Source organism: Rhinopithecus roxellana, chromosome 4 (genome assembly GCF_007565055.1).
Source record: "Rhinopithecus roxellana isolate Shanxi Qingling chromosome 4, ASM756505v1, whole genome shotgun sequence".
Taxonomy (NCBI): Eukaryota; Metazoa; Chordata; class Mammalia; order Primates; family Cercopithecidae; genus Rhinopithecus; species Rhinopithecus roxellana.
Genome location: NC_044552.1, coordinates 39,188,848 through 39,214,792, shown reverse-complemented (window position 1 = coordinate 39,214,792; position 25,945 = coordinate 39,188,848). Strand labels below are relative to the sequence as shown.

The following is a 25,945-nucleotide window of genomic DNA, read 5'->3' as shown; positions in this document are numbered from 1 at the left end:
CTTTGTAATTCTGCTCCCTAGATTTTGGAATTTAGCTCTGTATTTTAAAAAGAAGCTATAAAACTTTGTCACTACTAAATCTTGAAACTATGAAAATATTATTGATATGGACCATAACTGCTGTTTTGGAAATCAGTGTTCACACATCATGTTCAAGCATTTACAAAGATTTTATGTAGATAATCAGTCAGCTGATATATTTTCATGAGTTATTAATTTTAAGATACTCTATGAGTCACATCTGTGATTTTCAACAAGCTATATTTATGATAAATGATGGACATATTTTAAGTAGTATAGATTGAAAATTTTTGATTAACTCGAAGTGAAGTATGCTGAGAGATCAAGGACCCTGAGACATATTCTTTAGCGCGCACGCAGACACACACACACGTGCTTCAGTCATTATATTTGAGGTGAGGCAGTTGTTAATGTGTGCTTTGTTCCTCACCTAGGAAAATCCTAAACTTTGTTTTTAACTATTTTACAAAATTGGGACACATACTTAAGACATTTCATTAGGTGGTTGTGATAATCATTATATAAAAATCTAAAGCCTAAAGTGAGGTTTTAGACTTTGCATAGATTATAGAATGGGGACATGTTTGCAATGTGATGATAACATATACATGATGTCCACTACTCACCTGTAATTAGTCTGAGGTAGTGGGTTCACGTTAAGTTCTCTATTCAGGCTTTAAGATACTGTTTAGGGGCTGGCGGGGAGAGAAGGTGCAGCCCGCTTTTCAAAAGAGGAAGAATTGGTTGTAATGTTGGGGAAAAAAAAGAGGTTCACTACCGTGCCTAGCTTAGAATCCTGTCAAGTTTTGGAAATTTTAATGTAGAATAGTTATTAAGAATGTTACAGAAATATAAGATCCCTGTTATGATAGAATAAGAAGCAGTTTAATATATTCTTTGTGAGAGTTTTAGCATATTCTTCGTGATAGCTTTACTTCTAATACTGAAGAATTTTTTGAAACTTGTGTTGTTCCTGATCTGGTTTTTAAAATGTATTTAAAATAAATAGTTAAACAGAGTGATACTGTGAAAGAGTAACTTAACTGCCTCTGTTATACCTCCCTGATATCTCTGTTATCCCTGTTTCAAGTTATCCCTCTGTGTAACGGTAGTTTTAACCATTCTTTTTCCTTTTATCTCTTGGGTAGTAGTAACAAACTTTCGATGTATAAGCTATAATTATGCTATGTGTTGTAATGTAGTCTAGCTGTATTTATGTCCTGCTTCCTTAATATAGAAATTTTTAGAGTAAAACTTAGTACCCATCATTAAAATTTTAAATTAATCTGTAATTATTATATTGTGTATATTATAACTGAGGGGGCCCACTTACAGCTATTGAGGGAGTCACTACAGCAATTTTACATTTTTTTGTAAAATACAAAGTACATTTCCTCACTCTGTAAGAGAAACCTTTTTTTCCTCCCTTCAGGTTTAATTATTTCTGTTTGACCTAAACTAAGACTGATTATCTAGTAGTATCCAGTTAAAATGTGTGAAGTAGGAGGAGTAAAGGAAACTCCAGTCATTAGTTGTAAGTTAAAAGCAAAGTTAATATAGATGTACACAGCAAAAAGATTTATTTTAAATGATACAAGAAAAAATTTTAAAAACTTGCCTTGTAGCTGGAACATGTTGGACATCATAAAGAGAATCTTGTAAGTGTGTTTAGATATTTTGCTGTAATAACACATCAGCTGATGAATGTTAAAGTCATTTACATATCTGTATCAACACTCACTTGAAATTAAATATTAAGGGACTAGATTATGCCTGCTTTTTTTAAAGTCCAGCATGGTTTAATAGTTGTGGCTTTTAAAAATTATATGGGGTATCCTTATGGAGCTTTATTTTTCATGAGGCTAAACAGCAGTTATTCATTTTGGTAGGTCCAAGAATGTGATTAAAAGAATCTTAGATGTTTCAGTGTTTGCTGTGTGTTTATAACAAGGTCTATGGATAACAATGTGTAGATGTAAAATTAAAATTATATAGAAAAATGCAGTTGCATGTAAGTTTTAAAATACTTCCATGAACTTTTTAATATCCTGGGCAACTATGAAAATGGCTGTGATGTACTTATCATAATTTTATTTCAACCGAATGTCTATTTATATAAAGTTGTTTAGAAACAAACTTATTTAGATAGGATACAGTTTAAATTTATAAGTGGATTTCTTTCAGTTGAGCTGGTTAAAATGTTAACTGTACTACAGGTTTATTTCTGTGTTATACATGGTAGACCATAATGTTGAGATAATTCTGTGGTCTGTTATTTTGTAAAATTGCTTCCTTTTTGAAGTTTGCTCAAATATTGGGAGCTGCCGGAGTCAATAATTTATAATACTTTGATTAAATTTAGAATCTGACTTTTCTTCTGGTGAGGGTTAATGAGAGTATTAAAGTGTTTATATTACTGTTTTCATATCCTCACTTCTATAACTCTAGAAAACATTTTGATCAATGTGAGATAATTTAGTTTTGTCTATTTCAAGTCATTACTTTGGAAATTAGATACGTTACAGATACCAAATGCAAATATATACAGAAATTTCATTTTTCAATTCTTAATGCAATAAGATAGCATTATTAGGATCTTTAATATACTATTTGGAAAAGCTAGCAGTTTATCAAAGAATCATACCTTTATGTTTAACAGGTTCATATCTTACAGGATTTTAAAAATGGTAACACTTACCCCAAAAGAAGTTTTGCTGACATGGTGTCACTGTGCTGAAGAGGCTGTTTGATGCCATAGTCCCTCCTTTTTTTTTCAGATAGAACTTGTACCCTCTGTTGTAAATACTGCTTGCAGCCTTAAACTGAAAATACAAACCATACCCAAACCTTGTTTTAGTTTTACAGTATGCCTGGAGTACATAGACTTTATATTTATTTTTTTCTGTCAAGAAATTATGTAGCTGGTAACATGTGAAAAGCAAAGAAACAAAACAAAAAGAGAATGAGCAAATATTTGAAGGACCTACTATTACTGCATAGACTGTGGTTAGAGAGCACTCACTGACTCTGTTGGTCTCGGTGGCTGGTAGTGACCTGCGGAGATTAACCATTTAAAAACCAGAGACTTCTTGCTGTCCTCCTGGAGAAAGTTTGCACCGCACTTGTGGTTCTGTGGTTGTTTGTGAGGCGAATGAAGCATTCACACAATCCAAAAAAGCAAAAGCTTTAAAACTCCTTTTTTTTGCAAGCACTATTACTGGAGAGGCAGAATCATGTGGTTTGTGACCTCACAGTACTCTAAGTAAAGTGGGACTGCCTACCACTGTGGCTTTTCCCCCTTGCTCTTTCTCTCTCTCTCTTTCTCTCACAAAAGGCTTGTGGTAAGGCCTTTCCTGGCATCCAGAAGGATATAGCTTTTTAATTTTTGTGACTCATGAGGATTTGGATAGAATACAAATGCTGAAGGAGCCCAAACTCCTGTAAGGTTAAGCATTTGTAGAGCAGAGCTCTGCAGCTAAGGGCTTTCCTTTCTACTCCCCCCTCAACCCCTGCCTTTTTGCCTCCTCTTTTTAGTTCATTATTGTGTCTGTGGAAAAATGAACAAAATTGGCTCAAGAGTCTGTGTGAAATTCTGAACAACAGTGATGATTTACAATAATTCACATCTTTGGACTGTTACACATTCTGGGGTCTGCTTCATATTTGCTGGGTGGCTGGATTCCTTCTGTTTTCCTTTTTCTTGTCTTCTTAAACTTGTGAATCTGTAACTCATTGTAAAAAAAAGTTTACCTTAAGGTCTGGTTGCAAACTGCTTGCTAGGCTTGACTATAATTGGCTGTCATGAAAGTGTTAGTCTGGGCATTCTTTTACAAATTTTAAATCACGTCTGTCTAGTTTATTATCAATATATTAGGTGGCGGCCTTTACAATAAAGATTAAATGTAATGTTTCATGTGTACCATTATCTCATGCCTAATTTGAAGATCTTAAAAAAATGAATGACAGGAATTATAATATAGTTTATTGGATGAATCTTAGTTTTCTTTATGATTGTAATATTTTTTGTCTTTCATGGAAGTATATTCAGTTTATATAGTTCTTTAAGTAGTTTAGACATTAACAGTTTCTGATAGCAGATCTTCCATAAAGTAAAACGCTTATGTTATAATGTAGGTTGTTCAGTATTTGATTCTGTGAGCTTAGAATAGAGTGGGTTAACAGAAGGTTTTTTTTTTGTTCCTGATGGAAGCTTTGAAATAAATTACAAAATGCTGTGTGTAGTAAGGAATAATGTCCACAGACAGAGTATGTTAGTCGTCTCGATTTGCTAATTCTGATTCAGAAGAAAATTGGAAACATCTTTGGGAAACTATCTCCTTTTTTGCCCCTTTGGACAAGTATGTATAGAACTCATTTTCTTATTAGGATGATTATATATCATAGGCAATGAATTTTATATTTATAAATAGAGCTTCCTGTTTTCATCAGTTGGGAGCGATGGAATATTTTTCAACAAAAATCATAAAGGCGAACAGACCAATTTTCTAGGCATTTTTTTGCCATTTATCCACGCCACTCTAAATCTGCATGTTAGACTTCTTCCTAGTGTGACAGTAACTAGGAGTGGCATAAAGTAAATGGGGTGGGCGGAGACAGTGAATTACAAAAGATTATTTGGAATGTACAAGGAGGTAAGGGCTGGGGAGACAGGAGGGTGTCAGAACTAAAATATCTCTGTGTTCTTCCTAGTGCTATTCATTATCTGCTTTTGGTTCATATTAGATCACAATGACTGTACAAATATGTGCATAAGTTTCTTTACAGAAAATTTGATTTTCCCGAAATACACTGGTAGGATATGGGAATGATTCTAGTCCTTTATTTTTCAAATGTCCAGAACTTTTTCAGAATAAACTTTTAGTGATAAAAAACCAGAAATACATTTTGATGTTTTATTTTAGCTATGGATTTATCATGCCTAATTGTACGTGTAAACAGGTTTTACATTGAAAGGTAAAAGCTTTCATTTAACATGCAGTTAGTTATTCATGTGAAGGAGAGAAAAATTATTTTTTCGTTTATAAATAAGTTGTATCCATATTATCTGTATCTCTAATTAGTATCCAAAGTAAACAAAAGGAGGGTTTTGTCCATATAGCTTGTGGGATTTCCAAACAGTTTCATGTGTACATATAATAGAATCGGTTACTTGAAAATATGTAGGTAGCTGCTGTAGTATGATAAGCAAATGGTTTTCTTCTTTTCAAATAAGCTTATAATAGTTTCTACATTAGTATTCACTGAAACATCTTATAAACCCAGCATTTTGCTGATTATTTTCTTCCTTAAAATCTTCTTTATGCAAACTTTGGCTCTTCAAATTGACCTGATAAGAAATTGAGTAATGTTTAATATCTATTTGTCATTTAATTACCTGTTCACTTTTTGCATGTAATCCTCCTGCATGTTATTTTTGGGCCAGGATCGTTATTCTTAATACATGAGAGTTTAGTAGATATTGTTATATATGCACTTTTTGTCCTGTGTGAGGCCTATCAAATTCTAGCAGGAGAAAGATAGTGAAATCATGTGCTTTCAAGTTTGGATATTCATTATCCACATGAATTTTTTTCCTAAAATGAAAATATATCCTCTTTGGAGCAAATATTACTTTGTTGTAAAAATTTAATAAACAACAGTGATAACTGGTGCACATTTGATAATTGGTACACGTTTGATAATTAACAGTGTTTTTCATTAGAAATAGCTTACTACACGTGGTGAAGAAATACTGGTTTAGAAAAGTCAATGCAAATAAAGCTCTTGATTATAGATTTATACCATGCTTATAATCAGAAATTGAAAACCACAGATTTATTTTTATTTTTATTTTTTGCTTTTCAAAGACCCATAAAATTTTATCCTCTTTGGGGACATGTTAGTATTTGCTGTTTTGAAGTAAGCAACAAGTTTAGATACACTGTATAAATCATGTATTTTAGTGCCATGGAAATGAAATGTAGTTTTGATCTTGAAATCAATTTCGAAGAAATAGTTGTTGGTATCTTGCTTCTCCATTACTTTGTAGTTAATAGAATGTGTCAGAATTGATTGAACTTTTTGAAATACCAAGGTATTTGTGTTTAAATGCTACTTATTCTTCATTGAAACCATTTGAGTAATTTTTTATTTTCTTAACTAATGATCATATTTTAATACATTAATTTTACTTTATCCACTTTATCAGTATTGTGCTCATTTCTATGCATGTTTTTAAGGATTGTTTTAGACTTATTTGCTGCTAATTCTATTCTTTTATTTGCTGCTAATTCTTTTAATTGAAAATCAAAGGAGAAAGTGATTTGATGGAGGAATTTTTAAACTGCAGAGGTTCTAATTTGGCTTAAAATGTTCTGATTTTGAGGTTTTAGGAAGGAAATTTTTAATTTATTGTTACTTCTTGGTGTGTGACTATCTTTTCTTATTTTCCTTTTTTTGGACACTTTTTCTTTTTTTGGATTTGATGTATAGCTGTTTAAGCTTACATGACATCTATTTGGCCTTATATTGATTACTTCTGTTAGTAAAATATGTATAGTTTTATCTGTTAAATTATGGTGACTGTGCAATATTCCATTTCCTTGTTTGATGGGGTATATGTTTATGTACACATATGCATGCACATTTGTCTGATTCCATATGTATACAAGGCATTGTTTTGTAGTACTTTTTGTAATGAGAGTATTTTTCTCAGTTTATTTTAATTAGATCATGTAAAAACCCAAACTAGCACCATTTCCCTGATTGTTTGAACAACTTCATTTGATTAGTTTTAGCAGCTGTCTAAATGTGAGATTATGTGGAAATTGGATGCCAGAAGAGAAAAGCTAAGTCAATCTCTTCCCTCCCTCCCTCTCCCTATCTGTCTCCCTCTACCTGTCTCCCCCTTTCCTCCTTTTTCCCTTTCTTTCTCCTTCAGGCTTTTTTGGTTTCTCTTCCTTTTTTCCCTCATTTCTATACAGGCTCAGAGTAGATTCTTAAGTTGTGGTAGGGGATATTAACATTAATCCTCACTAATGAGTACTTGGTAGATTTGGAGCTCTTAATATTCATTACAAATTATTATATTCTAGTATGTGATTCCTCAGTTGTTAGATAGTATTGGCATCTGATTATAGAGAATTTCTTTTAGCTGTTTTTAATTGTTTCTTGAATCCTTTTATGCTAATTTACTTTAATACATTGTTCACATAACCTTAACACTAATTATGAGGATTACTTTGTTTTTTTCTTTGATTATTCTTTGAAGTGCAGAGTGATCCATACTTGTTTAATGTAGCTGTATAAGTAATTCATGTTTCTTGTAATTATTAGAACAATTCATCTTCGAATGCTGTCATTTTTGTAATAATAAAAAAAGGCGAGAACTTGCAGAAAATATGGGAAACATGCTCTTGTGACAGCTGAGGATGTGGCTAGACTAAAGCAGGAAACTACTACCCACAATGCAATGTTACATACACTACCACTTAATAAAATTTATATCAAACATGCTACTGACAAAACCAAAGAAAAATAATATCCCAGCTATGCTATTTAACGTATCTAGGGAGAAGTGAAAGTAATCTTTTTAGAACCTTTGTACTTAGAGAATATAGTAAATGAAACTGCAGGACATTATTGTATATGTTGGAGCACTGCTGTAACTTTGTGCTATGGAACATGGCTGTAGGTAAAACTGTCTTATAATGAGAATCTTTTGTATATTAGCTTTCTTGGAAAAGGTGTAGAAGGAAAATCTCCTCTCTTTCAATTGAACTGTTTTAGCATTAAATAGGATTAGAGGATATTGTCACTTGGAAAAATAAGTCAGATTTTGAGATATTCATTGTCATTATCTAAACTTTTAATATAGTCATGTATATTTTGTTACAATTTGTTTTAAGATGTCTTTTATTGCGAAGTTGGGGGTAGGACTTGAATTGTCCACTGAGGCATATGTCTTTTTCAAGTAATTGTTTTTCTTGCTCTTTATGTTAATAGCTTGCTCCATCAGTCTGTGTGCTTTACTGTAGGGAGGTTAGTCTAAAGCAAAAATGTGAACCGCGTTTATAATGTGGTTGAAAAACATGTTAAGGCATCTTCTAAAAAAATCGGGTTTTAATATATTGAAGGTTTCCGTTTGTGAATCTTAATCCACTGTGCTCTTAACTGTCAGACTTCAGCAATTTTGATGAATTTAATAACTTAATAATTTAGATGAATTTTGGGGTTTTATAAAGGAGATTGTTTAAGGTTTAAATAAGGGAACATAATAGAATTTTTGAATTGATAACTAATGTATACAAGTTCAGTTAGAGGAAGAATAGAAAAGATTATAAGTTAGTGTTACTTATGAAGGATTCCCCTCTGAGCATTCCAGTATATAAATTATCAGTGTTTTGTTTCACAACCGACATAGTAATTGTCATCTCATCATTTAAACATGAATATCATCGTATGTCTGTCTGTATCTCTATTAAAGATGATTTGCTTAATTGTTTGAAGTTTTTTCTCCTTTAGAAACTGCTTATCAATAACAGCTGTAGCACTGTGGCTTTTCTCCATGGACTCATGGTGGTCTTTGGAACAACGTTCTTCAACTTTGACAGGTGAGACAGAGGCTCTCCAGTGCCACTGCTTTTGGATGAATCTCACTGTGGTTGGAGAAAGTGCATCTTGCCAAAATATATGGGCGAGACCACACACAGCCTTTAAAATAGTTATTGTAGGCTTATTTTTAGGAATACATGTCTTGACAGTTCTTTTATTTGCATGCCAGTTTCATTACTGTGTATAGATTTTTCATTGGTTTCAGTAAAGGCGATTGCAGATTTAGGTCTCTATTTGTTAGGCCTTGTGTATAACTTATGCTGGAAAATACCTTGAGTTCAAGCATAATTAACAATATAGAAAATATATTGAAAATGAAGCGCTAGAATACTGATCTTTTTGTTTTTATATATTTGACAGTATTCCCATTGGAAATCTCAATTTCTCAGAAAGCATAGCAGTGAAAACTTGCACTAATTTTCCTTTTAAGATTAAGGAAGTCAGGAGAGAAATGTTAAAATATTCGTATATTTTAATTATGTTAATATTAGAAAATTATAAAAGTATATATTCTTATAATATTGGTATAATAAAGCATTGTTTAAAATGTAAGTTTTACACTTTAGTAGAAGCTTGAAAGTATTGAAACTAATTCCTGAAGAAGTCTCTTTCTTAATGCATAGGCATGATTTACATGTTATCCAGTCTTTTTATGGGATGATTAAAACTTTATTCAGCTTAGTGAACTATAAAATTGTTTGAATATGTTTAAAAATAAGTATTTCTAGTTTTCTAAAACTAGCTTTTTTAGTGACCAGTAGAGATCACTCTAGACTTTACTAAAATGTTAATTGTTTCTTTTTATAAAAATGCTGTATTTGGATAATTATTCATGATTCTTACCAAGTTATTAGTGGTAACAATATTAAAACTTCTTGGAAACTGGGAGGTCACAAGACTTTTTACTTGCTGATTAATGAATGTTTCTTAGGTATTTATTTATAATATGTTTTAACCATATAAGGTGAGATTACAATTTTTTTTCTAGCTTCATAGGGAAAACAGATTCTATAGAAATAATTGGAAAATCAGTTTTTCTCTGTTGTTATCACAATATCCTTCCGTTGCTGAATGATTCTGGCAGGTAAGTAGTAGGGAAATTGTGTTCCTATCACTTTTCAAGAGAACAAGTTTATGGATAGAAGAGAGGTTATATTATATACAAATAGATTGTTTAGAGAAAGATCTGGTGCTTGCCTGTCAGAAATTAACATGGATATGAAACTTGATTGGTTTCTAGATTGAAAGTAGAGCTACATAGGTCACTTTTAGGATATTCGAGAAAACTTGGAATGTGAACTGGATAGCGACGATACTATGTGATAATGTGATAGTGTAATCACTATGTGATTAGATGTGATAATGCTGTTGTGTTTTTGTAGGACAATACCCATAGTCTTAAAAGAGATATGAGCTGAATTAATAAAATTTAATTAAATACATTCATAAAATAAATATATTTGTAAAATAAATGTGTCAAAATGTTAATTGGTGAATATAAGTAAAGAATATATAGGCATTTGTTTCACTATTTTTCAGCTTAAACAGTGAATTCTGAAAGGTAAACCATTTTATGTTTAAGGGGTACAGAAATTTGATTTCAAATGGAAATCAGATAGTTGAGGAAAATTCATTCATGTATAAATAAATTTAAAAAATGAGTGAATATGAATAGCTTGGGCTAGATAGAGCAATTTTAGATTTTAGTTTATAGTTTTATTCTTTAAATTTTATTCACAGTAGAAAAAATGGCTAGTTTTCGCAGTTTGTTTATACATGGCAAATATAAATTGAAGATGGTAAAATATTTTTGAAAATCCTAACTTTAAGAATTATAAGTTTGTATTATGGTAACTCAAGGCTAGAAGTTTTTAGAGGATCAAAACAAGCATCTGTTATTGGTATGTCATTTGTGTATTCTTAGCTGTATGCTTCTCGAATATATGTACAAATGCCTTAAAAAGTTTATTTACATTAAATACTATTATATTGTACTACCATTACTGAATTATTTATACTACTAAAACTGTACTAATACTACTAAATTGTTTATATGACTACATTACACTTTATAAGCAATATTTTAATGATCAGAAGACTACATCTCTATGTACAAAGTATTAATTTTGAATTTGTGTTATACTAGTTGATGCCCTACCAGGAATTGACACACTTTTCCTAAAGGGCCAGGTAGTAAATATTTTGGCTTTGTGGGCCATAGGATTTTCTGTTAACTACCCAACTCTGCCATTGCAGTCTGAAAGCAGATGATAAGTAAACAAATGAGCATGGCTGAATTCCAGTAAAACTTTATTTACAAAAACAGGAAGTTGTGGCCTGGCATGGTGGTTCACACCTATATTCCCAGCATTTTGGGAAGCTAAGGTGGGAGGATCACTTACCCCCAGGAGTTCAAGACCAGCCTGGGCAACATGGCCAGACCCCATGTCTACCAGAAGAAAAAAAAGGAAAAGAAAAATTAGCCAGGTATGGTGACATGCACTTGTGTTTCCAGCTATTAGGGAGGCTGAGGTGAGAGGATCACCTGAGCCCAGGAGGTACAGGTTGCAGTGAGCTGTGTTCTTGCCACTGCACTACAGCCTGGGTGACAGAGCAAAGCCCTTTCTCAAAAAGCAAAAACAAAAAACCTGGGAAGCTGCCATAGTGGTTTGCCCACTCCTCTTATAGAACAGGCAAGAATGACTTGTAATAATGAGGATCATGTTTCTTATTTATATATTATAATAGAATTCTTGAAGTATTTGGAAATTTTCTTATAATAGTTTATTGTTATGTGAAAGATCATGTCTATGGTATGTACTAACCATCTCTTGAATTGAGTCGTGCAAGTCATCTTGATCATATAATCATTATATTGTGTGTCACCCTGAAGTCCTTTTAGGATGAAGTTGGAATCCAAATAATCTTGATTAGAGTCCATCTATAAATTATCTTAAATCTCAACATTTAATTTATTTACTTTTCATTATTACTAATAAGATGTTAAGATTTATGTACTTATTATTCACAGAAATGTTCTCTCTTTTAGAGTTCACTAGATTTAGTGCCCAAGCATGAAATATTTTAGCAGAAATCTTAGTAAGGACTGTGATCAGCTATTTTTGCTCTGTTTTATCCATATTTGAATTTCATTCTGAGTGGAAAAAGTAATTAGTTATATTTGATATTACTGTGTATCTCCAGAAACAGTCATTGCATCTACCATTGGACATAATAATCCAAAGTAAATTCATTTTCTGAGGATTTACCTACGTTAGGTAGACTTTGGGTATTATTTATTTGGTGATGGTGGTTACTACTGAGTAAGAAAAGTAACATTTTATGTACATTTATTGGTAAATAAAAATTGAACCTGTATTCTGATCTGAATTTCAGATCTTTATCATGTTAACACTTAAGGTTTTATATAAATGGGATAGCTCTAAGTAACAGCTTACAGTAAGTTCAAATTATTGTGTACTTTGTTTTGTCCATTATCATTGAAAGCAATTCTAATTATTAGATATACGGTAAGACTATATCTCAAGTAATTTTGTTTTGGAGGAGAAATCTTTCTGCCTTCTTCCTCCTGCCTTACAAACTCTGGTGATTGCCTGTTTGCCCTCATTTATGATAAGGTTCCAAAGTGATTGTTTGTACCTCCCATATTTAATTATAAGACACATCATAAGACACATAATTATAAGATACATATTTAATTATAAAACACATAAATCATTGGAAGCAGTAAGAAAGATAGCTTGTCTGAGAGGGAAACACACACACACACACACAAACCCAGAAAGCATCATCAAGGGTCATTTAATGTGAGGCCAGATTGCCCTGTCTGCCTCAGTACATTTTAAAATATATCAGTGTAGGAATTTAATAAACTAATTGACAAGAGGAACATTTTTTTAAGCATACTTTTTAATGAAAGACTGGGAAATATTTAATATTTATGTAGGGAAGATTCTCATCCAAAATTAATAAATTGAAAATAGTTTTGACATTTAAAGTTATATAATGATCATATAGTAGGAAAATCTCTGAGAAATAAAATCTTGCCTAATAACAAATGGTTAATATAGATTTATTTTATCTGTTTCACTGTCTCTTGGTACTATTTTAAATCTCTAGGACTCCTGTCATTTTTAGTTATAAATTCATGTTTTTTGAAAATTGAGAAATCCTAAAGACTGTATATTTTTGAAATAATTTATGGATTATTCAATACAATTGGTTGGTATATACTCTAGCATTGCTATTTAGTTATTTATTGCATGACATATATATAAAGTTGATTAGTGATAATGTCTTAATAGACTTTATTTTTCAGTGCAGTTTTAAATTTACAGACGAATTGAACACAAAGTACAGAGAATTCCCATAATCTCCCACCTCCCTGACACTGCCAACAGCTCTCAGTTTATTCTTACTAATATCTTGCATTGGTGGTCTACATTTAATATAATTGATGAACCAATATTGATACATTATAGTTAACTAAAGTTTGTAGTTTACATTAGGATTTGTTCTTTATGTTGTACAGTTTCATAGGTTTTGCCAAATGTATAATGTCATGTCTCCAAAATTACGGTGTCATCCAGATTAGTTTCACTGCCTATATATCCCCTGTGCACCTCTTATTCATCTCTCTCCACAATCCCTGTTAATAACTATTTTTTTCTTCACTTTCTTTTTGCTGATATGTGTATGTAGTAGTGGTTAAATATATATAAATTTACTATCTTAAGCATTCTGACAACGGAACTTTTTACTCTGTCTATAGTATTGCCTTTTCCAATATGTCATGTAGTTGGAATTGACTCCCAATCCTGCAAGCCGTTTTCGTAATGGCGTTAATCTATTCCTGAGGATGAGGCTCTCATGACCTGAAAACCTCCCATTTTAAAAATTGTGTTACTTGTTTTTTGAGTTCCTTGTATATTTTAGATATTAACCCCTTTGCAGATATATGGTTTGCAAATATATTTTCTCATTCTGTATACTTGTTTCTTTACTCTGTTGTTTGTTTTCTTTGCTCTGTAGAAGTGTTTTAGTTTATTGTAATCCCATTTGTCTATTTTTGCTTTTGTTGCCAGTTCTTTTGGGGTCGTATCCAAAACATTATTATCCAAACCAATTTTATAGAGCTTTTTCCCTCTATTTTCTTGTAGCAGTTTTGCAATTTCATGTCTTATGTTTGTGTTTAATGCAGTTTGAGTTGATTTTTGTGTATGTTTTTAGATGAGAATCTAATCTTATTCTTCTGCATGTAGGTAACCAGTTTCCCCAGCACCATTTATTGAAGAGACTATCCTTCCCTCATTTTATGTTCTTGGTGTCTTTATTGAAAATCAGTTGACAGTAAATGTGTGGATTTACTTCTGGGTTCACTCTTCTGTTCCGTTTGTGTATGTGCTTTTATGCCCGTACCATGCTGTTTTGATTGCTGTAACTTGATAGTGGATTTTCAAATTAGGTAATGTGAAGCCTCTGGATTTGTTCTTTTTGCTCAAGACTGCTTTGACTATTTGGGGTTATTTGTGGTTCCATATGAATTTTAGGATTGTTTTTTCTGTTTCTGTGAAAAGTGTCATTAGATAAAGATTGCATTCTGTAGGTCACTTTGGGTAGTCTGGACATTTTGACAATATTCTTTTTTTTTTTTTTTTGAGACAGAGTCTTCCTCTGTTACCCAGGCTGAAGTGCAAGTGGTGTGATCTCAGCTCACTGCAACCTCTACCTTCCAGGCTCAAGTGATCCTCCCACCTCAGCCTCCTGGGTAGCTGGAACTATCTGTGCATGCTACCACGCCTGGCTAATTTTTGTATTTTTTGTGGAGATGGGGTCTTGCCATGTTGTCCAGGCTGGTCTCAAACTTCTGAGCTTAAGTGATCCGCCCACCTTGGCCTCCTAAATTTCTGGGATTACAGATTCCATATGGCATGAACCACTGTGCCTGGCCATACCAGTATTCTTTCAATCCATAAAGTTAGGGTATCTTTCCATTTAATTGTGTCTTCTTCCATTTATTTCCTCAGTGTTCATACAGGCGTGAGCCACTGCGCCTGGTCTTAACAATATTCTTTCAATCCATAAAGTTAGGATATCTTTCCATGTAATTGTGTCTTCTTCCATTTCTTTCATCAGTGTTTTATAGTTTTCACAGTATGGTGTACAGGCTGTACTTCTTTGGTCAAATTTATTTGTAAGTATTTTACCTTTTTTTGGTAGCTATTGTTAATGAGATTTTTTTAAATTTCTTTTTTGGATAGTGTAGAAGTTATACTGATTTTCACATGTTAATTTTGTATCCTGCAGAATTACTGAATTTGTTTGTTCATTCTAACAGCTTAGGCCAGAGTCTTTAGGTTTTACTCCATGAAAGATTGCGTTGTTTGCAAGCAGAGAGATACAACTTTTTCCTTTGGATGCCTATGATTTCTTTCTCTTATTTAATTTTGCTTGATACAGTATTCTTTTTTTTTGTTTTTGCTTTTCATAGGAGTTATTTAGTATTTACAGCTTTCAACATAGACATCCCCCTGATTCATTTTATTATTATTATTTTTTTTAGTTTTATTTTTCCATAAGTTATTGGGGTACAGGTGGTATTTGGTTACATGAGTAAGTTCTTCATTGGAGATTTGTGAGAACCTGGTGCACCCATCACCCGAGCAGTATACACTGCACCATATTTGTTGTCTTTTATCCCCCACTTCTCCCCAAGTGTTCAAAGTCCATTGTGTCATTGTTATGCCTTTGTGTCCTCATAGCTTAGCTCCCACATATCAGTGAGAACATGCAACGTTTAGTTTTCCATTCCTGAGTTACTTCACTTGGAATAGTAGTCTCTAATCTCATCCAGGTCATTGCAAATGCTGTTAATTCATTCCTTTTTATGGTTGAGTAGTATTCCATCATATATATATATGTATATGTGTATATATATGTATATATATGTGTGTGTGTATATGTATATGTATAATCGCAGTTTGTTTATCCACTCATTGATAGGCATTTGGGTTGGTTCCATGATTTTCCTATTGTGAATTGTGCTGCTATAAATATGCATGTGCAAGTATCTTTTTAGAATAATGACTTCTTTTCCTCAGGGTAGATACCCAGCAATGAGATTGCTGGATCAAATGGTAGTTATTCTTTTAGTTCTTTAAGGAATCTCCACACTGTTTTCCATAGCAGCTGTACTAGTTTACATTCCTACCAGCAGTGTAGAAGTGTTCCCTATTCACCGCATCTATGCCAACATCTACTGTGTTTTGAGTCTTTGATTACGGCCATTCTTATAGGAGTAAGGTGGTATCGCATTGTGGTTTTGATTTGCATTTCCCTGATCATTAGTGATGTTGAGCATTTTTTCATATGTTTATTGGCCGTTTGTTTATCTTCTTTTGAGAGTTGTCTATTCATGTCCTTAGCCCACTTTTTGATGGGATTGATTGTTTTTTCTTGTTTTGTTTGAGTTTGTTGTAGATTCTGGATATTAGTCCTTTGTCAGATATATAGATTGTGAAGGTTTTCTCCACCTCTGCGGGTTGTCTGTTTACTTTGCTGACTGTTCCTTTTGCCGTGCAAAAGCTCTTTAATTAGGTCACAGCTATTTATTTTTGTTTTTATTGCAATTGCTTTTGAGTTTTTGATCATGAAATCCTTGTTTAAGGCAATGTCTAGAAGGGTTTTTCCAATGTTATCTTCTGGAACTTTTATAGTTTCAGATCTTAGATTTAAGTCCTTAATCCATCTTGAGTTGACTTTTGTATAAGGCGAGAGGTGAGGATCGAGTTTCGTTCTCCTACATGTGGCTAGCCTAGTATCTGAGCACCATTTGTTGAAAAGGGAGTCCTTTCCCCACTTTATGTTTTTGTTTGTTTTGTCAAAGATCAGTTGGCTATAAGTATTTGGATTTTTTCTGAGTTCTCTATTTTGTTCCATTGGTCTTTATGCCTATTTTTATACCAGTACCATGCTGTTTTGGTGACTATGGCTTCATAGTATATTTTGAAATCAGATAATGTGATGCCTCCATATTTGTTCTTTTTGCTTAGCCTTAGTTAGACTATGAGGGCTCTTTTTTGGTTCCATATGCATTTTAGAATTGTTTTTTCTAACTCTGTGGAGAATGATGGTGGTATTTTGATGAGGATTGCCTTGAATTTGTAGATTGCTTTTGGCAGTATGATGATTTTTACAGTATTGATTCTGGCCATCCATAAGCATGGGATGTGTTTCCATTTGTTTGGTTGTCTGTCATTTCTTTTAGCAGTGTTTTGTAGTTTTCCTTGTAGAGGTCTTTTGACTCCTTTGTTAGGTATATTCCTAAGTATTTTTTTTTTTTTTTTGAAGCTATTGTAAAAGGGGTTGAGTTACTGATTTCTCAGCTTGATTGCTATTGGTATATAGAAGAGCTACTGATTTGTGTACTTTAATCTTGTATCCGGAAACTTTACTGAATTCTTCTATCAGTTCTAGGAGCTTTCTGGAGAAGTAGTTAGGGTTTTCAAGGTAAACGATCATATTGTCAGCAATAGCAACGCTCTGACTTCCTCTTTACCTATGTGGATGCCCTTTATCTCTTTCTCTTGTCGGGTTGTTCTGTCTAAGACTTCCAGTACTATGTTGAAGAGGAGTGTTGAGAATGGGCATCCTTGTTTTATTCCCATTCTCTGGGGGAATCCTTTCAACTTTTCCCCGTTCAGTATTATGTTGGCTGTGGGTTTGTCATAGATGGCTTTTATTCCATTAAGGTATGTCCCTTGTATGCTGATTTTGCTGAGAGTTTTGATCATAAAGCGATGCTAGATTTTGTCAAATGCTTTTTCTGCATCTATTGAGATGATCATGTGATTTTTTTTTTTTTTTTTGAGACAGAGTCTCGCTCTGTCACCCAGGCTGGAGTGGAGTGGCCGGATCTCAGCTCACTGCAAGCTCCGCCTCCCGGGTTTATGCCATTCTCCTGCCTCAGCCTCCCGAGTAGCTGGGACTACAGGCGCCCGCCACCTCGCCCGGCTAGTTTTTTGTATTTTTTTAAGTAGAGACGGGGTTTCACCGTGTTAGCCAGGCTGGTCTCGAACTCCTGACCTTGTGATCCACCCGTCTCGGCCTCCCAAAGTGCTGGAATTATAGGCTTGAGCCACCGTGCCCGGCCGATCATGTGATTTTTGTTTTAAATTCTGTTTATGTGGTGAATCATATTTATTAACTTGCATATATTAAACCATCCCTGCATCCCTGGTATGAAACCCACTTGATCATGGTGGATTATCTTTTTGATGTGTTATTGGATTTGGTTAACTAGTATTTTGTTAAGGATTTTAGTATCTATGTTCATCAAGGATGTTGGTCTGTAGTATTCTTTTTTGGTTATGTCCTGTCTTGATTTTGGTATTAGGGTGATGCTGGCTTCATAGAATGGATTAGGGAGGGTTCCCTCTTTCTCCATCTTGTGGAATAGTGTTGAAAGGATTCATACCAATTCCTCTTTGAATGTCTGGTAGAATTCTGCTGTGAATCCATCTGGTCCTGGACTTTTTTTTTTTTTTTGATAATTTTTAAATTACCATTTCAATCTCGTTGCTTGTTATTGGTCTGTTCAGGGTATCTAATTCTTCCTTATTTAACCTAGCAGAGTTGTATTTTCCTGGAATTGATCCATCTCTTTTAGGTTTTCTAGTTTATGTGCATAAAGGTGTTCATAGTAGTCTCGAATGATCTTTTGTGTTTCAGTAGTGTCAGTTGTTGTATCTCCTGTTTCGTTTCTCAGCAAAGTTATTTGGATTTTCTCTCTTTTCTTGGTTTATCTTGCAAATGGTCTGTCAATCTCATATGTCTTTTCAAATAACCAGCTTTTTGTTTCATATATCTTTTGTACTGTATTTTTTGTTTGTTTCAATTTTGTTTAGTTCTGCTCTGCTCTTATTTTTTTTTCGTCTACTGGGTTTGGTTTTGGTTTGTTCTTGTTTCTTTGTTTCCCTGAGGTGTGACTTTAGATTGTCTATTTGTACTCTTTCAACCTTTTTGATGTAGGCATTTAGGGCTATGAACTTTCCTCTTAGCATTGCCTTTGCTGTGTCCCAGAGGTTTTGATAGGTTGTGTCATTATTGTCATTCAGTTCAAAGAATTTTTTAATTTCCATTTTGATTTCATTTTTGATCCAGTGCTCATTCAAGAGCAGGTTATTTAATTTCCATGTATTTGCATGGTTTTGATGGTTCCTTCTGGAGTTGATTTCCAGTTTTATTCCACTGTGGTCTAAGAAAGTGCTTGATATCATTTCAATTTTCTTAAATTTATTGAGGCTCTTTGTATGGCCTATCATATTGTCTATCTGGCAAAAGTTCCGTGGCTGTTGAATAGAATGTGTATTCTGCAGTCGTAGGATGAAATGTTCTGTATATATCTGCTAAGTTTATTTGTTCCAAGGTATAGTTTACATTTATTGTTTCTTTGTTGTCTTGTTGACCTGTCTAGTGCTGTTAGTGGAGTATTGAAGTCCCCGCCCCCCCCAGCCTGCCCCCCGCGCCCCCCGGGGCCTGCCCCCTCGCCCTGCATTGTTGTGTTGCTGTCTATCTCATTCTTAGGTCTGTTAGTAATTGTTTTATAAATTTGGGGGCTCCAGTGTTAGGTGCATATATGTTTAGGATTGTGATATTTTCCTGTTGGACAAGACCTTTTATCATTATATAATGTCCCTCTGTGTCTTTTTTAACTGCTGTTGCTTTAAGGTTTCTTTTGTCTGATATAAGAATTGCTACTCCTGCTTGCTTTTGGTGTCCATTTGCATGAAATGCTTTTTACCACCTCTTTACTTTAAGTTTATATGAGTCTTTATGTGTTAGGTGAATCTCCTGAAGGCAGCAGATAATTGGTTGGTGAGTTCTTACCCATTCTGCAATTGTATTTTTTAGGTGGAACATTTAGGCCATTTACATTCAATGTTAGTATTGAAATGTGAGGTACCCTTGCATTCATCATGTTCTTTGTTACCTTCATACTTTGTTTTTTTGTTTTTGCTTTTTAACTTGTATTCTTGTTTTATAGGTCGTGTGTGCTTTATGCTTTAAAGAGATTCTGTTTTGATGTGTTTCCAGGATTTGTTTCAAGATTTAGAACTCCTTTTAGCAGTTCTTTTAGTGGTTGCTTGTTAATGGTGAATTCTCTCAACATTTGTCTGAAAATGACTGTATCTTTCCTTCATATATGATGTTTAGTTTCGCTGTATACAAAATTCTTCTCTGAAGATTGTTTTGTTTGAGGAGGTTGAAGATAGGGCCCCAATCCCTTCTAGCTTGTATGGTTTCTGTTCAGAAATCTGCTGTTAATCTGATAGATTTTCCTTTATAGGTTACCTGGTGCTTCTGTCTGACAGCTCTTAATGATACTTTCCTTCGTGTTAACTTTGGATAACCTAATGACAGTGTACCTAGACGATGATCTTTTTGCAATGAATTTCCCAGGTGTTTTCTTTGTGCTTCTTGTATTTGGATGTCTAGGTTTCTAGCAAGGCCAGGGAAGTTTTCCTTGATTATTCCTCCAGATGTGTTTTCCAAGCTTTTAGAATTGTCTTCTTCCTCAGGAACACTGATTATTCTTGGGTTTGGTTGTTTAACATAATCCCAGACTTCTTGGAGGGTTTGTTCGTATTATTCTGTTTCCTTTTTCTTTGTTGGATTGAGTTAGTTCGAAGACCTTGACTTTGAGCTCTCAATTTCTTCTGCTTGTTCCGTTCTATTGCTGAGACTTTCCAGAGCATTTTGCATTTCTAAAAGTGTGTCCAAAGTTTCCTGAATTTTTGATTGTTTTTTCTTTATGCCATCTATTTTGTTGAATATTTATCCCTTCACTTCATATATCATTTTTTGGATTCCCTTGCATTGGGCTTCGCCTTTCTCTGGTCCCTCCCTGTTTAGCTTAATAACTAACCTCCTGAATTCTTTTTCAGGTGATTGAGGGATTTCTTCTTGGTTTGGATCCAAGAAGATCCAAAATGGTGAACTAGTGTGATTTTGTCGGGGTGTTGATGAGCCCTGTTTCGTCATATTACCAGGGTTGGTTTCCTGGTTCTTTCCTATTCCGGTAGGCTCTGTCAGAGGGAAGGTCTAGGGTTGAAGGCTGTTGTTCAGATTTTTTTGTCCCACAGGGGGTTCCCTTGATGTAGTACTCACCCCTTTTTCCTGTGGTTATGGCTTCCTGTGAGCCAAACTGCATGAATTGTTTTCTCTCTTCTGGGTTTAGCCACCCAGCGAGTCTACCCAACTCCTGGCTGGTGCCGAGGATTTCTGTGCAGAGTCCTGTGATATGAACCGTCTGGGTCTCTCAGCAGTGGATGCCAGTGCCTTTTCTGGTGGAGGTGGTGGAGGTTGCAGCCGACTCCATGAGGGTTCTTAACTTTGGTGGTTTATGCTCTATTTTTGTGCTAGTTGACCTCCCGCCAGGAGGTGGCACTTTCTGCATCAGTTGTAGTAGTGTGGAGAGGGACCGGCAGTGGGTGGGGCCCTAGAACTCCCAGAATTGTATGTGCTTTGTCTTTGGCTACCAGGTTGCCTAGGGAAATCCCATCAGGTGGGAGTGGGGCTAGGTGTGTCTGAGTTCAGACTCTCCTTGGGCCAGTCTGGCCAGTCTTGCTGTAGCTACTGTGGGGGATGTGGTGAGATTCCCAGGTCACTGGAGTTGTGTACCTAGGAGGATTATAGCTGCCTCTGCCAAGTCATGCGGATTGTCAGGGATGTGAGGAAAAGCGGCAATCACAGGCATCACTCAGCTCCCAAGCAAACTGAAGGGCTAGTCTCATTCCCACCGTGCTGCCCAGCCCACGACAGCCCCAAGTCTGTTTCCAGGTGGAGGGCACGCTGGAAAACTTTCCAGAGGCTTTCCGCTTCTGAGAGTATTTGAGGTGTCTCCCAGGTCCTGCAGGAGCCGTCTGCTTTCTTCAGAGTGTCTGTGATTCCTTCTCGGGATTGCTGGTTTGTTCTTGCAGTCGATCTGGAGCTAAAATTCACAATTTGGTACAGTATTCTTGGTGGACATTTTTTCCCCTCCTTTTCATCACTTTGACTATGTTATCCCATTTTCTCCTGGTCTGTAAGGTGTCTACTGAGAAAACTGCTGTTAGCCTCATCTGAACTCTGTTGTATGTGATTTCTTTCTTTTCTCTTGTTGGTTTCAGAATGTTTTATGTTTGATTTCTGACAGTTTGGTTATAATATACCTTCATCTATTCTTGTTTGAATTAACTCTGATGGGAGATTTTTTCCCCTTCCTATATGTTGATATTTATATCTTCTCCAGATTTGTGACATTTTCTGCTGTTTTTTAAAATAAGATTTCTATCACCTTTTTTCTTTCTTCTTCTTAAACTCCTATGACCCAAATATTTGCTGTTTTGATGCTGTCTCATATATTTTATAAACTTTCTTCAGTTTTCGTAGTTTTTTTTCTCTTTTGACTATGTATTTTTAACTAATTTGTCTTTAAGATCATAGATCTTCTGCTTGATCAGTTCTGATAGTGTTGATACTCGTTAAATTTTTAATTTCATTCATTGTGTTTTTCGGCTTTGGAATTTGTTTCTTTTTATAATTTCAATCTATTAGTTTTCTCATTTTGGTCATTTATTTTCTTGAAGTTCACTGAGCTCACCTAAAATGATTATTCTGATTTCTTTCTCAGGCAGTTTATCTCCATTTATTTGGGGTCAGGCACTGGGAGATTGTATTCTTTTGGTGGTGTTTTCTCTCCTTGGTTTATCATGATTCTTGTTGTATTATGTTGATGTCTGAGCACCTGGTGGAGTAGTCACCCCATGCAGACTTTTTGAGCTAGTTTTGCTGTGGAAAGATCTTCACCTTATGAGGGCGCTTGTTGGCTAGGGTATAACAGTTCTGGCACCAGTGAGGGTTCAAGCTGGGTAATCTGTGTAGCTCTGTCAGCTGAGGTTGCAATCAAGGGTTGCAGACATTAGTCTGCAAGACTAGGCAGCAAGGGTTGTTGGGGTCTTTGGTGACAATGACTGCTAAGGTCCTTGTGATCTCTTTTTACTCCTAACAGGGAAGTTGTGGCTGAGCGTAGATTCGTCTTGGTACTGGGTATGGCTTGTGGACTTGCTTGAAATAGCAGTGATACCAGTTTGTGATGTGTGTTGCCTGTGGTGTGGCCTTGTAGTTGAGACCTGAAACCTGGGTACTTGTGGAGGGAGTATGGCTCTGGCATCTGGGTCCATAATGGCAGTGATATGTGTGGTGTAGGCACCTCACCTGCCGTGTTGGCAACAGTGTGTGAGGCCTGGAGGCTTGTGAACACATCAGTGGATATAAGAATTGGGAGTACAGGTATATGCAGAATTAGAGAGGCTTCTAGGTAGAGGTGGTGCCTAGCTCTGTGTGATAGCTGGTTTGGTACCTGGAGTACAGGCATGAGCAGTGAGGACTTGGCTTTTAGCCCAAGAATATGAAGATGCTCACTAAGGTGATAGCTCTGATATCTGAAATGTGGGCCCTGGTGCAGCCACATTGCCTGGGCTTGGAGTGGGTTATTTGTAGAATGACTGCAGTTCTGGGGTTGGAGCAGGTGTGGAGTTGGGAAAGATAGTGGCTTCTACTCTGTTATGTTGGCGAAGTCACTTCTATTATTGGATTTTTAAGGCAGGGAGTGACATGATGTATGGTTTTGAATCATCTGATAACAATGTGGTATATAGTGTATATTAGAAGGAACCAGAAGGATTTTGTAGTGAAAAATGCTGAGGGCTTGAATGAACTAAAACCACATAAAGAAAGGGAACTCTGAAAACTGTGGTTGAAAATTAGTTTTGTGGCATGTAATTTAATTTATAAACAAACAAGTTGGCAGAAGGAACATTTTGTCAAATGTTATTAGAATAGTCTAGCTGCATTTATGTAGGTGTATTTCTGAAAAGACTTTTGTAAATTCTTGAAAATTTCAAAATGTGACAAATCGGTCATTTTATATGAGTAATAACCCTGAATCATAAAATGCAGTAGGTATAGCGGAAGCAATAAATATTGTAGTTATATTGGAGCTGGTATGAAAAGACCATGATATTATGTAATATAGGTGGTGGGATAAAACGAGTTGTGTTCCAGTAGTATGGAAACCATTCATTTAGATTTAGAGCTAAAAGCCGATATTTTTCATTTGAGGTAGTTCAGGGAATCTAATAGCTTAGATTTAAAAGTTCTACAAAATATAGTTAGCCATGTCATTTTCTGGAATTTATGCCTCATGAAAATAATACTTTTCTTTGAAAAGCAAACAAATAAGCAAATATAAAAGCATGAAGAAAATGCCTGTTCCTCTGTGATTCCTATTGGATACTTTATGTGTTCAATAAAGAAGATCAGGCCGTGGTGTTCATCAGTTGGGTTTCTGTAATCAACTGTTGCTAAAAATGAATGTTTCAGACTATTGATTTCTTCTATTTGTGTTTAGTGCTCAAGTGCGTTTTCATTTTAAGTACATTATTGACTGATGACGGCCATTGGTGCTTAAAAAGCATCTAGGTATAATGGCATTGTGCATTTTCTAAGATATTTGTGGCATTCTTACCCATTAAATTGGTTACGTTGCTAGGATAAGCAACTGGAAAAAAATCTTTGAAGCCATTCTTTTCTATTCGTATTTTTGGTTTTATTTTGGATACTACTTCTTTTATTTTCTCACCCTGTATTCCTAATAAGTTCTTCCTCTTTGACCTTTCTTTTTAGGAAAAAAAAATTAACAGAAAACTTTCTGAGGTCTGTTTGTGTAGCTTTGAAATAGCTTCTGCTAGCAGTCTGTTTAGTTTTAGAAAATGATACTAGCCTTGTAGCCAGTAGAATACTAAATGGTATCAGTAATGCCAAACATAATGATAAAATAGTGGAAAAATTTATTACGTATTTAGTTTTTTGGATGGTTTCATTGAAATGCATCTTTGAGCATAATTATCAAAGTGATTTTTCCTTTAAATTAAGTAACATTCCTCTGCTAAATTTTCAAAATTAGACCTCTTTAATTTGGATGGATGGGTAGAGATTAGTAACTTTTATCTGTAATATTTTCCTGTATAAAGCCATTTTAAATGTCTTTTAATCTATTTTAAGTGAAATATAATTATTAGATGTTGCTACTTACACATTTAAATAGATAACAAATACATTATTTTTCCATTTATAAAGCATCCACTTTGTGAGAGTGACTAACTCTTATTGATCCTAATCTGTAGTATACTGGTACTTAGTTCTCATCTACCAACATATTTAGCCTTTCTACAGCATGTAGTCTGTTAAAAAGAGAAATTCAACAAATTTAATTTAAAGATTTAATTGGCTTTTTTTTTTGAGATGCGAGTCTTGCTCTGTCGCCCAGGCTAGAGTGCAGTGGCACAATCTTGGCTCACTGCAACCTCCCCCTCCTGGGTTCAAGCAATTCTTCTGCCTCAGCTTCCCAAGTAGCTGGGACTACAGGCGCACACCACCACACCCGGCTTATTTTTGTGTTTTTGTTAGAGACGAGGTTTCACCATATTGGCCAGGCTGGTCTCGAACTCCTGACCTCGTGATCCACCCACCTCGGCCTCCCAAAGTGCTGGGATTACAGACATGAGCCACTGTGCCCGGCCCGGGTTTTTTTCTTTCTTTCTTTCTTTTTTTTTAGTTCTAGATCAGGCAACACCCCATTCTATAAAATAGAATGGACTGAGCAGAGATAGTTGGCTTTATAGGCCAAAAATGGCTGAAGAAAACAGAAACAAGAAACAAAAAGCAAATTGGTTGTTTCAAAGTTGCTTTCCTTAGTGATGTTGAGCATTTTTTCATATGTTTGTTGGTCATTTGTATATCTTCTTTGGAAAATTGTTCATGTCCTTAGCCCACTTTTTGATGGGATTGTTTGCTTTTTTTCTTGCTAATTTGTTTGAATTCCTTGTAGATTCTGGATATTAGTCCTTTGTCGGATATATAGCTTGTGAAGATTTTTTCCCACTCTGTGGGTTGTCTGTTTACTCTGCTGTTTACGTCCTTTTGGTGTGCAGAAGCTCTTTAGTTTAATTAAATCCAACCTATTTGTCTTTGTTTTTGTTACATTTGCTTTTGGGTTCTTGGTCATGAAGTCTTTGCCTAAGCCAATGTTTAGAAGGGTTTTTCTGATGTTATCTTCTAGTATTTTTATAGTTTCAGGTTTTATATTTAAGTCCTTGATCCATCTTGAGTTGATTTTTGTATAAGGTGAGAGATGACGATTCAGTTTCACTCTCTTTTATGTGGCTTGCCAATTATCCCAGCACCATTT

At 34.7% G+C, this 25,945-nt stretch overlaps 2 protein-coding genes across 5 annotated transcripts in view; one reads left to right on the top strand and one right to left on the bottom strand.

Moving 5' to 3' along the window:
- Positions 1 to 3,231, bottom strand: part of LOC115896927 (runt-related transcription factor 2-like) — a 43,759-nt gene extending 40,528 nt beyond the window's left edge. Inside the window, exons 1-2 of the mRNA XM_030928955.1 lie at positions 3,044 to 3,231; positions 2,720 to 2,843 (exon numbers count right to left, since the gene is read on the bottom strand). Of these exons, the coding sequence (XP_030784815.1) occupies positions 2,720 to 2,843; positions 3,044 to 3,181 (262 nt within the window). The 5' untranslated portion in view covers positions 3,182 to 3,231. The remainder of the gene's footprint in view (positions 1 to 2,719; positions 2,844 to 3,043) is intronic.
- The window catches only part of SUPT3H (SPT3 homolog, SAGA and STAGA complex component), a 549,180-nt gene that overhangs the window by 46,487 nt on the left and 476,748 nt on the right, over positions 1 to 25,945 (top strand). The window lies entirely within an intron of this gene.